Source organism: Rattus rattus, chromosome 14 (assembly GCF_011064425.1).
Source record: "Rattus rattus isolate New Zealand chromosome 14, Rrattus_CSIRO_v1, whole genome shotgun sequence".
In the NCBI taxonomy this organism is placed as follows: domain Eukaryota; kingdom Metazoa; phylum Chordata; class Mammalia; order Rodentia; family Muridae; genus Rattus; species Rattus rattus.
This window is the reverse complement of record NC_046167.1, coordinates 63,887,479-63,905,516: the sequence shown is the minus strand read 5'-3', so window position 1 is coordinate 63,905,516 and position 18,038 is coordinate 63,887,479. Positions and strand designations below refer to the sequence as shown.

The 18,038-nt window shown below is 48.5% G+C and overlaps 1 protein-coding gene across 4 annotated transcripts in view; it reads right to left on the bottom strand.

The window, feature by feature from the left end:
- The window catches only part of Jarid2 (jumonji and AT-rich interaction domain containing 2), a 178,232-nt gene that overhangs the window by 6,427 nt on the left and 153,767 nt on the right, over positions 1–18,038 (bottom strand). For all 4 annotated transcript variants that reach the window (XM_032884370.1, XM_032884369.1, XM_032884371.1 and 1 more), the window contains 7 exons: positions 12,059–13,091; positions 8,573–9,075; positions 6,559–6,651; positions 3,798–3,916; positions 3,642–3,712; positions 2,934–3,048; positions 310–415 (listed from right to left, as the gene is read on the bottom strand). In XM_032884370.1, the coding sequence (XP_032740261.1) occupies positions 310–415; positions 2,934–3,048; positions 3,642–3,712; positions 3,798–3,916; positions 6,559–6,651; positions 8,573–9,075; positions 12,059–13,091 (2,040 nt within the window). The remainder of the gene's footprint in view (positions 1–309; positions 416–2,933; positions 3,049–3,641; positions 3,713–3,797; positions 3,917–6,558; positions 6,652–8,572; positions 9,076–12,058; positions 13,092–18,038) is intronic.

The following is an 18,038-nucleotide window of genomic DNA, read 5'->3' as shown; positions in this document are numbered from 1 at the left end:
TGGCCCTGCAAGGCAGCCCCTCTGCTGTATGGCACAAGACACCAGCCAAGGTTGTGTGAAAGTTCAGTTGATGGGGGGACTGCTTAACCAACCAGATTATTATAATCCTTCAGAAAATATCAAGACAATCATGATAGACTAATGCTGACATCAATTCTCTGGCAAGGCAGAGGCCATGGTGAGCTTCCTCCTTAGGCCCGTAAATAAAGCCTTTTGGAGCACATCCAGGCCCAACCCAGCATTGTCAGGAGCTGACAACAGAACCCCTTTCAGTCCCTAAACCATTGAGTAGGCAAGTAACAGACCTACCATTACATTGCTCTCCAGCATCTGTAGCCCTGGGGTACCATTGCCCTGCAGCAGGGTGTGGACCACATCTTCCAGCTTGTTCTCCTCCTCAGCAGGAATGCAATACCTGGGGTGTTGGAAACACAAGAGCCCCTGGTGAGTCCTCTGTGGAGCGGCTGGGCTGGAGAGCTGGCTGGCCCAGGGCCCTGCCCTGCTGCTGTTGGCTACTTCTGCCCAGCACACAGCCAAGCCACGGGCACAGCCTTCGACACACTACTCACTTTCCATCTGCCCCACAGACTGAGCCAAAAGTCAGATAGTGAAGCCCTCTATAAATCGGAAACAGACACAACTGCACACTCCCCCTCCTGGGTGAGTTCTGACACTGCCAAGAATGGCCTAGTTCTCAAGTATAGGAACAAGATTTGATGCTGTTCATGATGGGAAAGCATAGTACCTAGAGGTCCTACTACGAAGGGAGGACCTGAACCTCCTTACTGGTCAGGGGGACCCACCAACCACATAACCAGCCAAAGCCACAACTGTTAGAAAACTGGGGATGTCCTCAAAGACTTGGGGATTTTTGCTGTCTCTACTGATGTCAGAACCCAGCTTCTGTTAGAACGACACTCAAGAGACGGAGGGTAGAAACCTACATGGGAGAGCTGTGGGTCTGTGACAGACAGACAGACAGACAGACAGACAGCACCTTATGAAGACAGGAAGGAGGCTAGAGTGGGAGAAAAGGCTGGAAATGTGGTGATTTAGTCAAGGGGACAATCTAGATAGACGTCACTCATGACACTCTCTCGATACCTCAGGTAGCCTGCCACCCAAAAAGTACCAACTACAGCACATGACTATCTGGGTTACTTTACATGGTTAGATCAACAGTCTGGTGAAGGACAGCCTACTTGTGACCGACAGAGAGCCAGGCACCGGGCAGGGCCAGCAGTCTAAATGGGCAAATGGTTGTCACATACACTGGGGTCTTAAAAGGACCTAAAGCTGCTGAAGCCAGAGCCCCTTATCAATACTGTGATCACGGGAACAAAGACAAAGCTGCCAAGCCCCCTTCCTCAGTTCCATACCTACACAGCACCTTATATAAGCTTGGCAAACAACAGCTCCAATATTCAGTCATGTATCGTGCAATTTATCTCTGTGGCAAATCTTGGTTTCAGAAGGTACCAGGCACATTTTACCCAAATATTTATATCAAAGCCAATATGTACCACTACTGACTCATGACTGAAATAGCAAGTAAAAACCACGTGCACCGATCATATCTCTGGCTCTGCTTTCTTTTATGTCATTATGACCCCAGGGATAGGACTCATCCACACACTCTCAAGTTTCAACTCCTCCAACAACACATTCAAGCTACAAAATTCACACTCACTGGACAATTTTATGTCATCGGAGAAAAGGGAACCTCAAGAAAATGCCCCTATAAGATCCAGCTGTAGGCAAGTCTACAAGAAATTTTAATAATTACCGATTAATGGGGGAGGGCCCAACCCATTGTAGGTCAGGTTACCCCTATAAGAAAGAAGGATGACCAAGCCAGTAAGAAATACCTCTCCACAGCCTCTACGTCAGCTCCAGCCTCTGGGTTCCAGTTTTCGTTTGAGTTCCTGTCCTGACTTCCTTTGCTGATGGACAGTGATATAGAAGCATCAGACAAATAAAATAACCCCTTTCTTTCCTCCTTGGCTTGCTTTTGGAACTGTAGGGGAATCCTCACAGCAATGGAAACCCTGCTTATAACGCTCACATCTTCACATGCCTGGGCAACAGGTCAGTGCCAACCACAAGAGCATCTGCACGAGGCAGGAACTTGACCATGTCACAAGAATATGTGTGGCACATTCCACAGCTGCCATCTGCCCTTTGCCTCACGACCACTATGATCTGGTTCCACATGGCAGCCTACATCACAGCCTCAGCCCAGCAGGTCCCTCCCACTGTATCTACTGAGATCATTCAGCACACAGCACTTCATCAGGTCATGAGCAGACTACACACCACAGTAGCAGGCTGCTGCCTCATGGGCTCCTGGGGAAACGTCATTTGAAGATTCTATTTAAGAAAGAATATTTCATCATCCCTCTGGGGCAATAAGCAGAGTTAAGGGAGAGGACTATGAGATCGGCAGGCTGCGAGACTATGAGATAGGACATCCTATGATATGCAGTCAACCCCCATCTGCAGCTGTCAACACAGAAACCAGAGAGCTCAGCCATGAGTAGACCAGAGAGGTCCAACAAAGAGAAGATACTGTGTCACACACCTCATGAGGACAGTTTCTGACCAGCATCACATGGGTAGACTAGCTCTGGAGGTCTTGCAAACAAAAGCCCACTCAGGTAAAGCCACCCAGACCAGTCTCCCCCATGGCACTGTTTATGAGTGCTGTTATGAGATCACTGTAAGAACTCCATAAAATATAATGGGTGGGGGGAGGGGTGAGAATGCAGAGTAAGCAGGCAATTCACCAGACAGCAGCCTCTAACATGAGAAGCACTGGTGAAAGCCCAGTCACTGGCTAGGGATAAAACACTTCTCTTCTCCCTACAGGAGGATTGCCCCTCACAGCAGCAGCTCCCTGAGGCTGCTGTACCTGCTGCTGGGCGAGTACTCACCAAATGCAGTCAGCACCAGTGTGTAAGTAGTCGATATATGGAAGGTGATTTTGGTCTCGAGACCAGCATGAGGTAGAAAAGACCATGCCAATATTTAGCCAGGGAATAGTCACTCCTACAACATAAAGAGAGGTCATTTAGAGCAACAGTGCTTCAGAGTGACAGCAATTAAGAGGGATTCTGCCTCTTCCAGATATAACACAGTAAGAGAAAGCTCTTCCCCACTTGCAACAGATGGTCTTATATTCGGGCTGAGTATTTGTGGACACTTAAGTGGAGAATGAGTGTGCAAAGTTCCAGGGGAAGAGAGGCCTGGCTTAAGGGCTGCTGCCCACAGTGAGCAAGGTGGGATCTATGGTTCCTAGACAGAGGGGGCGTCTCTCAGGCTTCCCTTCCCAGGCCCAATGAATTTATAACAAGCAGAACCGCCATGGGGTGGCTTTGCCTAAATCAGAAGCAGCTTTCACTTCTCAGAATACCTATTGTGGCTGCTAGCAAAACCAGCCTTTAGGAGTCAGAATTCAGACTGGAAAGCTGTGTCCATACACTGAACGAGACTCCTCAGCCACGTGGGCGTCCTCCAAAAGTCAAAAGGTCAATGCTTGTACTCGGTGCCCAAGGCCCCAGGCCTCTCTGTAGTGGGCCAGCCCGGCTTTGTCCTCATGAAAGCTGGAAGACAAGTGTGATGTTTAATAAGGTCATGCTTACCAGGCACAGCACCAAGGTGACGCAGGATGGACCCTGTGTTATTGGGGAGAACAGTGAGGTTCCATCCATGCCTGCGGAGGGAAAGATGGGGGCCGTCAGAGCTGGTGAGAAGAGTATCATCTAGTCCCAAATGTGGCTGAGAGAATGGACAATTACCTTGAAAAGGGTTCTGATTTCCCCACCGGGAACCCGCTGCCATGGGTATTAGTGTCCACCTTTCCACAGTGAACGGCCACATGACAGTCCTTCTCTTCCACTAACCTCCAGTACTCTTGCTGTTGAGAAGAGGAAAAACCAGTCAGTGTCTGTGTATTACTTGAACCCTGAGACACAGTTGAAACACTATACCCAGTACAAGGTGTCTATCAAGAAACTCCCATGAGCAAATCCCTTAGACCCTCAGGCAACAGTACAACTGTTTGTCATCTCTGAAGACACAGCCTCAACTCAGCACAGGGCTATATGTAGGGTCTCTGGGTACACTGTGATGCCTGGGATGACCGCTCTGTCAAACACTGTAAGGGAAACTACCCACATATGCTGTGAGGGTGGGTAGAGTAACAATGTGGTTTATGCACCCCAGCCTTTAAAGGACAGAAATCCTGACACCCTGTGGCTAGAGCACTACACTACACTAGGCAGAAGCAGTCACCAAAGACAATGTGGACAGGAGATGCCTGAGTCAGAAAGCAGGCCAGAGACTGCCATGCAGAAAGAAGCAGAGTTCAGAAGTCTTAAAGCGGCACAGAGAACTGAATTTAGATTGGGATTATACAGTAATGTGAACAGACTTGATCTCACAGAAATGGACACTTAAACATCGTTACAAAAGGGTTTAGATCTGAATTTGGATTTCCAAAACCTAACTAAATTGGATGTGTGTGATCCCAGCACGTCTAGGGCAATATAGCAAGACGACATGGGAGAATCCCCAGATGCTCAGGAGCCACCTAACCTTACACAGGCAGCAAGACCTTGCCTAAAACAAACAAGAAGGTAAAACCCAAGGCTGTCCTCTTTGATTCACATGTGCTATGGGCAAGCATAGCCCCCACACAAGCATGCACAAACATTAACCGTTAAAATGGTAAATAAAAAATGTCATGTTAGGAATCAAATGAACAGCAGAGAGTAAGGAGACTTTCATTCTCCCACTTGTTGACTACATGCACACAGCACACACAGCGCACACAGCGCACACAGCAGCACACTTGCTCCTTGCAAACCTCTCCAAACCAATCAGCACTCTATTCCAAGTCAGCATCCTCTGGGAACTAACTGGAAATATGGTGTGGGGGCCAATGAGCCTGCTGAGCTCACTTTAATCCTTGGAAAACACATAAGGTAGAAGGAACGAACTTACTCCAAAATTGACCTCTGACCTCAAAATATACTACACACACACACATGCACACACAGACAGAGTGAGTGACAGAGTGAGACAAAGAGGAGAGGAGAGGGGAAGGGAGGGGAGGGGAGGGGAGGGGAGAGGAGAGAGAGGAGAGGACCAGAGACAGAGAAGGCTACAATCTGAGCTGATTCTACTAGGATGGGGCAGTTTGAGAAGGCACTAAATCAAGAGTGAAGCAATGCACTCCCCTCTTTTCCCTTCAGAATACGCCCCCCCTCACTGCACCTTCAATCCATTCTCCTGCCAAACCTGAGCAGGAAGCTCAGCCAATGAGTATCCAGAATCACCTGCAACCCAATCCCCAGGCCACATGAGAGGCCCTTCTGGAGGACCAAATGGCCACAAACCATAAAGGAATGCTGCTGTGCCATTCCTGAGTGGACCCTTTACCCAGAAAGAACTCCCTGTGACTGACCAGAGAGCTGAAACCTGCAGGCACTAATGTCTACAGGAGACACAAGGACTTGTTCCACAGCAGCGGGCACAACTGAAATGTGAATGTCAGCAAACCTCACTGTTGCTCGTAAATATTCAGGTTATGGTTACAGCAAAATCTAGTTTGAGGGGAAAAATCATGAATAGAAGCCTGTAAAATGAGCAATAGACAATACTGATCATGAGCTCATTCTGGGGAGGCAAGAACACAGGAGGAACAACAAAGGCTCTTTCTAGCTTCAAAGGCTGAGCCCTCTCAAGCTGGCATAGTGTCATGAGGCCTCCAGAAGCAACTGTGATGGCCACGTGGGTGTCAGACCTGTCTAATGTAACGTCAATCCAGACAGAGCTAAACAGAGCTAGGCAGACTGTTTATGAAGGTAATGGTAAGAGTAAGATCAGCAACGGAATTATCCAAAGTCCTAAAACCAGAGCCAATTAAAATCTGGCTGGGAACCTGTCACACATCAGGAGAAACTACACCTCCCCAAGGCTCTCCTCTTCCTAGCTCCCACTGTGCTGAGCCAGGAAGCTGAACTGGCTTCTCCCTTCACAAACCGACCACTGCTAGATTCCTACATCAGCAGCTACAGGGTCCAGGCCAGGGAATACACACAGAGGACCAGCTCCACTGTGCAGCACCTCACACGGACAGTTGCTAATTGGTCTGGGCACACAAGAGAGCACTGTCTTTCCAACACTGCACTAACTCCAAGAAGAGAGCTGGCAGTGCTACAAAAATGGCCGCCTGCCAATCCCATTACATGAGGAACAGGAGAGGAGAAAAGCACACCGTGACTTCAGGGGATTCCAAACCTTCTCCTTCAGAACACAGAGAGGATGGCAGAGAGGCAGTTCACTGAGGGTGAAAACTGCCAGCCGGGCCATTAATGGGAACACAGACATGCCCCTCAGACCCTTCCAGCAAACCAGGGAATTCCAAGAGAAAATGCCTGGCTGCCCCAGCACAGACGCACAGGACCACCTCTGCCCCTGTGTCCTTCCAGGCTGCACCAAGCCTCAGGGCCCTGCCTAGTGCCACAGTGGGTTGTAGGGAGTTGCCCGACTTACCTCGATCTCTGCTGGTGCGGGCTCCTTGCTGAAGCACATGTTCATGATGTTTCTTGCTGTTCGATAAAAAGTTGTTAGAGAAACAGATCTTCCCTGAAATAAAACCACAGAAGAGTATGACTTAAGACCGAGTTTATGTCAGGACATAAATTTGTGTCCCCTTGATGACAAAGACACACTGTGTGCTTAGTAGGTAACAACATTCACCTAAGTTTATGACACCAGTACACTTTGCTTTGGAAAGCACCACCAAGAAGTGAGCATGAAGATGGGAATTGGGTTTGCTCTCCAGCAAGGCAAGGCTGTGGAAGAGGTTGACAAGTGACTTTCCTGCAGGAGTGATAGACATGCTCCTCCACCCACCCATACCAGCCACCCTCAGTGCCTGCCCCAGGGCACAGACGAGCTTGGCATCTTGGCCAAGGGCATCAGCCTTTTCCAACTAAATCTAAAAATATCTTTAACAAAGCAAGTTTATAAAAACAACTAGAAATATTTCCTTAGGTAATACACTATCATAGTATCTGCTTTAAATAACTACCAGCAGACATGGAGAAAAACATACATCATTTCAGGAGGTGGTGGAATCACCCTGGTACCTGGGTACAGTGGTAACCACATGCCTTTAATCCCAGCTGAGGCAGAAGCAGGCAGATCTCTGAGTTCAAAGCCAGTCTGGTCTACAGAGCAAGTTCTAAGACAGCAAGGGCTACACAGAGAAAGCCTGTCTCAACAAACCACAAAAAAGAAACCAGATGAAGACCAAGCCCTTTCCACGTCTAATAACAGACAAACCAGTAGAAAGTGTGAGTACTTACTTGTGTACAGAAAGGTAATGCCTGCACCCCAGAAGTAAGCTTTAAGCTGGAAGCCAGCGCAGCAGCTGAGGTCTGCGTGTCAGAACAGTCCTCAAAGGGTATGCATTAGGACAGGGGCAGGCAGAGTCCTGTATGAGGGTCTATAGTCTATGGTGACAATCACTCCAGAGGGACAGACTGAGCATGAAATGAGAGGGCCATAGGAGCCTAGCAGACACTAACTAGGAAAAGTGATGGCTGCCCTAAGGCACGCAGCGGAAACCTATCTACTGAGCAGGCCTCCATGCAACAGAAGACCACACCAGACCTAGAATACTTCCCTCCAGGGAGTACACACAGGGACCACGGAGCAAGTCTGTCCGAGGCTTCACTTAGGATAGTTCACACTTAGCTTCTACAAACTGTCCCTGGAAGGAAGCCCAAGTCTGCTCTTCTGCCAGGACCAGGGTAGCTCAGGGCGTTCGCACTGGATCATACGCATTTCCACTTCCTCCTCTCAGGGCTGCTGTTAGTGGGGAGATTTGTATTCTACATTTACTAGAGCCAGCTCTCTACATTAAGACCTAACAGCACTGAAATTAAAGTCAGCAGCAGGTCTTTTGGAACACAAAATAAGAGAGATCATCATTCTCAGAGCTCACATCCCCAATGCAGGCAGCTCTGGGAGAAGCAGTGCTCACAGAGGCAAGGTCAAAACCAGAGGAATAGGATAAAGCGCAACCACCACTTTCCTGGGAAGACGCAGACAACACAAGTACAAGCAATGCACAGAAAGGCCCAAGGAGGACACCACTCACCCATATCCTCAAATCTGAGCTCTTGATAACCATTCAGCCTCCCTAGGCAGGACCAGCTGCCTATGACGGTTGTGCATGGCCCTCTAAAGAACTCAGTAAAATCACCACTGTGACAGTACCAGCCACAGGAACATGAAAGGTCTGTGTGTGTCTACCAGGTTGAAACACTCACACAATGCTGGCACCTTAAAGAAAAATAGCCCAACCACCAGAACCAACAACAACAAAAAAATCTTTCTATCCATTAATGTCTCCTCTGACATTCAATCACAGCAGCGTAAAACAGAACTAAGATGGTGTCCTAGTGTTCACCCCAGCAGAACAAGCCAACCAACCTCCTTTGGCCTCACCAGGGCAGGGTGCACAACTCCTTTACACCCAACATGCACAGCCGCTTACCTTGTAGATGCACTTGTAGAAGTCATCGAGGACACCTTTGTCTTCTTCTTCCTCTTTGACCACTTCTTTTTCCTGAGCGAACAGTCGCCGCCGGCCTGTCTTAAGCGGTGCCCGGCCCACCTCCTTGAGCTTGCTACGGAAGCCATTCCTGGGTGTAACACCATGGATGAGCCCATTCTTGGGCTCAAAGCGGGGCAGGGAGTGGAACTTGTGGTGGTCGTTCTCTGTGTGCCCCTCTAATGGCCCTTTGCGCTTTTCTAGGATCTCCTTCTCCATCAGCACCTCCTTCTCCAGTCGTCGGTGCTCCTCGGGGGACAAGGAGTCATAGGAAAGCAGGTACTGGCAGTAGGCCTCCTGCAGCTTGGCCAGCCGGTCCTGGGCAGTTTTGGGGATGCGCAGCATGTCTGCTAGTTTGTTCCATTTTTTGAGGTCAGTCACTTGCTGCATGCCGCCCATCTCATTAATCAGCCGGAAAAAGCAGGCCAGGTCGAGCTCACAGCCTCCTGGGCAGTGATGGGGAAGAAGGATATAAAGACAATTGGGTTTTCCTCTGTCCTACTAGTCCTGAAAGCCGACCCTAAACTGCTGCTCTGAAGCGGCAAGCAGCTGGCTTGCATCAGCAAACATTTCTAACCATTCACTGGCGTCATGGCTAAGTACTAGGAGACAAAACAAACTGAGGCGCCATCATCTTAGGAAGGTGGCCAGAAAGAGTATCAGAGAAACTGATGAGAAGGAAGGGAAGAGGTAGCCATGCACAGGAGAGGATCACTGAAATGGTACCAAAGTTATAGGCTCACCACAGGCTAGGGCACTATACAGGGAGGGTCCAGGTGACTAGGTGCTTGGAGGCATGGCCTGGGCTCCTCCATAGCTCACTGCATCATCCACTGTGGAGGGCCGCTGCACATGTGATCACAGCCTTGCCTCTGCCCAGTAGCCTAGCTCTGTCACTCATAAGGGCTTTTCTGTCTCATCCAAGACAAAACCACACTTGCTCCAAGGCACAAAATTTCTGAGACAGATGGTACTTATCTCAGAAAAGATGAGTTTAAATGTTTATCAAAACTCAACACGGGCTGGGCTGTATGGGTCAGTGGTCCAACACTTGCCTAACCTGTGCAGACAAACAAACCAACAATAAAACCAACAAAGAAACAAATCTATCTCAGATGTATTTAAATACAGAGACCACATCTCTTTATCAGACTTGGATGGAAACTGTTGAAGCCACATCAGTGAAAGAGGAATACTACCAACAACACAGTAAAACCAAATATCAACAACAACAAAACGAGAAATTCTTCAATCTTCAAAAGTAGTGCTGAATTGACATCAAAATTAAAAGAAATATGGCACCAGATGACAACGTACAGGAGCAGGCTGGGCACTGTATGACCCACCACCGTCCTGTCCAGCTGGCTGCAGATTGAGTCCCAGGACTGTCCTGTCAGTAAGACAGGGACAGCAGCTTAGATAGCATTACTTCTCTAGCGAATGCCAGAACTGATTTGGTAGGGAGCAAAGGTAGGGATGGGAGGAGGAGAAGAAGGGAGGTAACCAGGCACACTGCCCTCAGACCTAGCACGTGCAGTCAGAAGTGGCAAATAAAGGTGGATTTCTGTATTGTTAACTTTGAAGACTTCCTCAATGAAATAAAGTGTTCCAGACATGCCAACATGGCCCAGCACACACAAGCTATAAGGACTTAGTGTTTCTTTCTTAGTGCTTCCAAAATCAAAGTATTACTTATGCATGCAGTCCTAAATGGCATGGCGTGCTTGCAAAGTTCCTTAGAACTCTTAGAAAAAAAAAAAATCCGCCTTCATTCCATGGCTGTAAAGTTACCAGTGACAGAGGAGTCAGAGTCATAAAAGGGCACATAAAAGTTATCTGGTCCTACCCAGTGGAAGCCCTAGGTCTGATGCCTGAATGGGTCATGGGCCAAGTCAGTGTCCCTGCATAGCTCATATTACCTTTATTTAGCCTATGGGGAGGTAATGGCAAAGGACACTAACATAAATGATGATGATGTGACTCGTGGCTTATGGTAAGAGTTAAGCAAGGAAGGTTATAGGGATAAACAAAAAATTATGCAACGAGTCTCTGGGTTACCACGGCAATTTTACCTGCCACCTCAAAGCAGCATTCAGTGGAAGGAGTTAAGAGTGACACCTACCAAGCCACAGAACTCACTAAGGCAGGACTCACTCACTTGCCTCTGGGTTACCAGAGGGCTGGCAGTGGTGCTAAGGGGGTATAGATTCCTCGTCATGCCTATGGGCTTCTATCCAAAGCCCGTTCCTCCCGTGCCAACACTGGCAGAATGTCAAAGCAAAAAGGACTCAAGAGACCCCCATCAGGCATGCTCAATGGCAGCCTCCTGGGGAGAGGAGTTGTAAAGTCTCTGCCTGCTAATATTCACTCAGGTCCCTGAGCTGACTACTTCACACATCCCAACTACGGCATGGCACCGCTTCATCAGAGCTGAAGCCTACAGGGAGGGTAGCTGCTGGCCACCTTGAAGGACCAGCCTCTCTGCAAAAGCCACTTGGTCTTCACTAGAAAAGTCTGTCCTGGAATGCTCGGACAGAGAAGGAAGAGTAACAGTGGCTGATAATAGCAACAGGCAGAAGGAGCCATGCCTACTCCATACCCAGGCGGGAAAGGCATTGGGCTATGCCAGGAATGCATCTACAACTATATCCTTTGGGTGAGCTCAAGCAGCCCTCGAAAGAAATGGAATATTGTCTCTTTATGTCCAGAAGGTCATTTTTGCTCACCAAAGAAACTGGGGGAAACAAAACAAAAAACAAACAAACAAAAACAAACAAACAAAAAAACAAACACAGAGAAATGGAGGGATACCAAAGACGACAACAACAAAGAACAGGCCAAAAGGTATAAGCCTTGTAACGTGAAATGTAAACTCACCCACACTAACATTGACAATGCCTTCACACCCAGGATGTAATGGTATTGTGAAGAGGAGTCTGTAAGGTGGCCACCCAAGCAGGCCTTACCACAGCCTGACCCTATGGCCTCATAAGGAGCTATCTAGACAGACCTACAAAGGAACGGCTCTGTGAGGACCAAAGGTGCAGGTGGCCTACTGCAAGCCACAGAGACATTCTTTAGCAGAAACCAATCCTGCCACCAGGCAGAACTAGACAACACTTCATCTGTGGTTTTGAGGCCATGGCCCTTCTTTGTTGTAGTCGCATGAACTCCTCAGCCCTTCCCTGGACACTGATCCATCACAGTAACCCTAGAGCAATAGAACAACAGTGCACAGGGGCCCAGGGGCTCTAGCACCAAGAGCAAACCCCCATGGTCTAGACAGATGCTTCAGCTCCAAATTTATTACCACAAACATCTAGGACCAGGGAGAGAGGGGGTCCACTAGAGCAGGGAACTGAATTGAGAAGTCCACTGACAGAGATCATAGCAAAGCTAAAACCGCAGCCACTCACTAGCAGACCTTACCTATGAGGGGGAGTTCATCCATGGTGATGCCCTGAGATCTGAGGTGCTTCTTTATACAGGCAAGCCGCTGTACATTGGGGCCCCAGCGCCGGCCCAGCTTGTGGATGTGCTGGATCTGCGTGACAAAGCGCATCTCGTCGTTGAGCTTGCACTCTGGCCGCCAGTCTGGAGGGGGGATCACGCGACACATCCCGTACTTCTCCACCTGAGCACGGACTGACTCGATGTAGATGAGCGGGTCGTGGAACTCCTTGGCGGAGGGCCTGAGGACAGGGATCTCGTCCATCGCTGCCCACCCAGACTTGCCGCTCCCCTTCTCTGGCTTGCCCTGCGGGTCGTGCGGCTTGTGCGAGGACTCGGGTTGCGAGGTAGAACGATTTTCACAGGGGGTGCCCTCTGACTTGCCATGTGCTTGTTTGCCCAGCATGTTCTTGCCAGCTGCGGCCCGTTTTGGCCGATTCCTTTCCAAACTCCGCTCGGGCACTTCCTTCTTCACGTGTCCGTTCAGCAGAGACTTCTCTCCTGAAGCCGCCGAGGCCTTTCTGCCAGGGGCTTCAGCAATGCCTGCTGTCCCCTTCATCTTCTTGGGGGGTGACTGCTGCTTGTCCACCTGCTGTGCCTCTTCCAGTCTCCTTTTGGAATTCCGCAGCCCCTCCCTCAGCTGCCGCCCCCCCACCTCCTTAGTGCATGACTTTGGGTTCAACCTGCTGCTGGCCTTGAGGCCGCTGGCAGCCGGCGCGGTGGACGTGGACGCCCCCCCGAGGGATAGCACCTGTTTGCGGGTTTTTGCATTGCTACTTTCACTTTTCCCTGAGATTGTGTGGTTGACGGCTGAACTGGGTTTGTGGTGGCTGGGTTTGGTTTCCTTGACCAGTTCTCTCTTGGCTTTGGTGTATGTGACAGTCCCCTTGGTCACTGTGGCAGTGTACTTCACAGTTTTGGATGGTGACGGTCTGACTTCTCGGATCTTTTTGGCACTGTTTGTACCTGCACCCAGAGATGACATTCGAGTGACTCCATTTACCTTAGACACCTATGGAGGCAGCAGAAGCAGGGGAGAGAGAATTAGTACCCAAGGGGGGGTGGGGGGGACCACTACAGTTGCTGGTGACAGACCTGGCTCAGAAGAGCTGTGAGGACATCAACTAGACAAAGCAGCAAACCCATTAGTCTGTGAGGGCGGAAGGACAACCTTCACAGCGCACAGCACTCTGCACCAGGCTGTGCAGGCCCGCCTAGGGCTCAGCCTCATGTGTCTGCATACTGACGTCTCTTTGCAGGGCTCTTTCAGGAAGCCTGGGGCTTCATAATAAAGACCCTCGCTATGGACCCATCGGTTATCTACGAACTTACAACAGCAAGATGCTGCTGGTCATTTGAGACAAGTATGCAATAACTTTTGAAATACATTTCCCTGTTCCAAAAGCAACCGTTTCCTTTGTGTACTCCACATTAACTGTGTGGCTGCCTCACAGGCCAGGCGGACAGGCCTGTCTACACACTGTTAGCAGGCATCTCAGGCTCTCCGTCCGAGACTTCCCTGCACTGACAGCCTCACTAGACGCAGGCTGGACCCTTCCATTTCTTTTGTGAAGCCAAATGGGTGCTCTATTTTCTTGCCCCTTGCGAGCCCCCGCATGGGTTTCTGTTAACTGGGTAAACAGAGGCAGCTGTCCTGGATTGGCTGTCCATTTGCCAGTCTGGAACACCGAGAATTCTGTGGGAAAAAAAGGTTGGCTCATTCACGAAGACTGGACAGTGTGGTTCTGGTACCCGAACCCCCAGAGGCTTACTGACTGCCAAATGAGAACAATGAGGTGCTAGACTCATCCGTCCCAGGGTGGGAGATTTTACACCAATCAGCACAGCTGTGAGCTGGGTTACATTTAGTCTCGTGGGCATCTTCTACAGCATGAATTAAAAACCAAGAAACAGGGTTTTAGAGCAGCTAACACCATCTCCAAAAGAGCCTATAAAATGCACACAGTTACAGAAACCAGAGACCTCTTCCCCAAAGACTGCTAAGTCAGGGAGCCTGGCTTGTTTTGCTGAGGCTGAATCATGATGATCAGTCTGACCTTGTGACAACAGACAGAGACCTGGGTGATAAGCCCAGGCTACCTGGGAAACAAGTATTGTTAGTTTTTGGTAGGATGAAGGAAATAGTTCACTGGCAGGCATCCAAACCAGCAGTGGAAATTAAAGGTCCGTAGCTTGTCTAAATAGATCACTGCCCCACACCTCAGGTCTATAGCGCCCCTCTAGATGTAATGAGGCTGTTGGTCTCAGAATTCCAATCAGGTCTTCTGGGATACATTGTTGCTGTCTATGGACCACATCTTGAAAAACTGCTGAACAAGGTCTCAGTGAACTTTCACACACCTCTCTCTCCACACCAACACACGGGGCAGGGGAAGAACTGCACAGGAGACTGTCAGATCTGTTTTCTATAAAGACCCAAAATTATCTGTAATCCAGTAAAAAACATAAAGTATGAAATAGATTAAGAGTCAACACCCATACTTGGTCTTGGAGTTCCCCCAACTTTTGGAGACAATGCATACCCTCTTGGGAGGTACAATTATGGGAGGTATCAGTACGAAACTGTGGGATTTGGCCCTTACTGCATAGCTATGGCTAGCTTAGAAATCACTATGTAGACCAGGCTAGCCCCAAGTTCTGAGACCCACCTGCCTCTGCCTCATGACTGCTGAGACTGATGATGTGTGGTGCAGTGACTAGCACATTCCGCACAGTAGCCAACCAGCCACCATGCCAGTAAGTATGACTGATATGACAGGGGATCTGCAATAAAGTGGGTAACTGACCAGAAGACAGGGAGCAGTGTGACAGCAATGAATTAGATATAAATGCGCAAAGCTGAGAGATGGCTCAGCTGCTAAGTGCTTTGCTGTGTATGTGCGCAGTACAGCCAGCAAGCCAGCCACTGCACAAGCTTGCTAAAGATTGCACAGAAAATCTGACAACTTCAAAGGATTCCCTTCTACTGAGAAACTCCACCTCCACACAATGACGCCTCCATCCCAGAATACACATGTCTCTTGGAAGCCAACGTTTAACCAACAAAGCTCATGGGAAGGAAGACCTTTACGCATTAATGACGTTCTGTCAGCCTCCGGTCGCCATGGCTCTTGGCTCTGAGGACAGACTACCTCAGTCATCTAAGCTGCACACTGTAGGGAAGCACAGGAGTGCTGTACAGGGACCGCCGTCTGATGTACCACATTAAAAACAAAATCTTCAGCGGACAGCTTCTATGTCTCTGCTCTGGTGAGGATTCTATCGACACAGAGACAAATTCTTTAAGACTGAAAGAAATAAAGGAAATGAAACCCAAGGACTCCAAGTATTCTTCCTTGACTAGTTTTTTAATGACAGAAAACCCAATTTTTAGTGCTTAATTAATGTTGGTGAACAGGAAGGATTTACGCTACTGAACAGAAAATGGATGCTTGGAGGGTTGGGGATTTGGCTCAGTGGTAGAGCGCTTGCCTAGGAAGTGCAAGGTCCTGGGTTCGATCCCCAGCCCCGGAAAAAAAAAAAAAAAAAAAAAAAAAAAATGGATGCTTGGACAAGATTAAGTCCTCAGCTCCCCCACTAGAGGGAGAGAGTGAGCTTGACAAGGAGCACAGATGTGAGTGGGCGTCATTAAAAAGGAGACTCTTCAGACAGAAAGCAGGGTCAAAGAGAAGGAACGCCTGGGTTCTTATAAGACCATGATGTACCCACAACACAGGCAACATGGCAACTGCAAGCTATAAATGGTGCATACAGCCTCTGTAGAGGTAGGGCAAGACCTCTTCATAATACCACCCTGCAGGGACAGCACACAGTCCAGTGGCTGGATGAAATGAGCCCCACACAGCGGGAGCAGCATTACTGGAGGTGTGGCTTTGCTGGAGGAAGTAAGTATACAAGCTGGATTGCGCTGAGGTTTCAGAAGCTCAATCTAGGCTCACCTATGAGGCTGACTCACTCAGCCTGCCAATCTAGATGTACAACTCTCAGCTACCAATCAAGTACCAGATCTGCCTGCATGTTGCTTGCCACAGTGAAAATAATGGACTAAACCTCTAAACTGTAAGCCAGCCCTAATTAAATGCTTTTCTTTATAAGAGCTGCAGTGATCATGGTGTCTAAGTAACAGAAATAGAAAACCTACCTTTTGTAAAGCTTTTTTCCTAATATTATTTTCCAGAATTTACATTCTGAATCCTTTGGCCCCTGAGGGACCAGGTCATTTAGGTTCTATACACTTCCACAGAAAGCATCCTGTGACCCTGCATGTCAGCTATCTTCCCAGGAGCACCGGGAGACTGGTCATGAAGACAGCAACTTCCTTCTCAGTGTTACAGCTTAACCTCACCAAAAAGAGTATGACATAGTTGATGTGACCAAATCTCCCTGACTACTAATCACATACAACTATGAATTTCATTGACTCTCCTGGCAAACTAGTGTTTCAAACGCTTTCTGAGGGGTCAGGTAATGCTAGCAATCAGCAGGCTGAGGTAGGAGGATTGTCACATGTTCCAGGCTATTTTGAGCTATACAGAGAGACCTTCTCTCTCTCTCCTGATAACCCCAAACATTTGGCAATAGCACATCAGCTAGCATCTGTTGTATTTAATGAAGGCCATATTGCAGACTAGGAACAGATATCAAACATCTACCACACACTCCGTTCCAAAGGCTTGTGATGATATTGGATGGAGTGCTGACCACAAACCCTGCATACAAAGAGAAACACAGAAATGTGCGGTCACACATTCTCAGCCTCGGGACCCAGGACCTTGAAGAGCAGTAACTACCACCATCTGCTACTATTCCCTGGTGCTTTCCTGTCAGAACGGTGCCTACCCCAGAGCAGGATAGACTTTGTTGCTCAGCAACACCCCTTTCAAATCACAGCCCCCACACGGCATCTCCTACAATCTACTTTGAAGGTAAAGGTCGGAGTTTCCTGCAGACACTTGAATCCAATCATTTATAGCAAGAGATTATAAAGGGATCTATGGTCTGCTTAACTGATTTTATCTTGAGAGCACTATCTGATGGTCACGCATTTATTCTTTCATTTCTCACAAGGTCCCTATGGAAAGAGAGAGTTGGTATGATAACCTCAAATTCGAGAATAAAGTCAGGAGGTGAAGATCCCATCCCCAAGGCTCCTGGAGATCAGGGTCATAGCAAAATTCAGACTTGAAGATCTAAGTTATTACCTCTGATAGACCTGGGAAAGACTCTTTGGATATCTGCCGTATCCAAACCAAGAACAGAAGCCACGACTGGCAGCACACAGGAGCACCAGTGCACTCCATGATGGCTTCTGTGTTGGTCTGAATGAAAAGGGGCCTATAGTAGGCTCATCTATTTGAAGATTTGATCCCCAGTTGGTAGATGTTGGGAAGGTGTTAAGAGGGGTGACTTTGTTGGAGTAGGAGTTTGAATGGGAAAAGGCTTTGAATATCAAAAGCCAAGGACAGACGCAGTGCCACTCTCTGCCTACTGAGGAACAAGCTAAGGCTCTCAGTTGCATCCTCAGCAGCATGTGGCTGTGCACCACCATGATCCCTGCAACGGTGATGAGGGTTAACCCTCTGAAGCTGGAAGCCCCAAATTAGATACTTTTACTTTAAGAGTGGCCATGGTCATAAAACCTAGTCACAGCAATAGACCACTTCAAGATTAGGCAGTATGTACCCACCATGGAACAGGGGCAAAGACAACCCAGGCCAAAGGTACAGGATGTACACCTCCAGGCTACACCTCACGCTGACATGAATTACTGCTGATATGGCGTGCTGAAGTAGACCCATGATTAATGGAATGGAGCAGCAATGGTCCTAGGGAAATTTAAAATAAACCACGAGCCACTCTCATGAATCTCTGGGGCAAGTAGTAAATAATCTGGAGATACAAACTAATTTCTAGTCTTAAGGTGACTTGTTAATTAGGA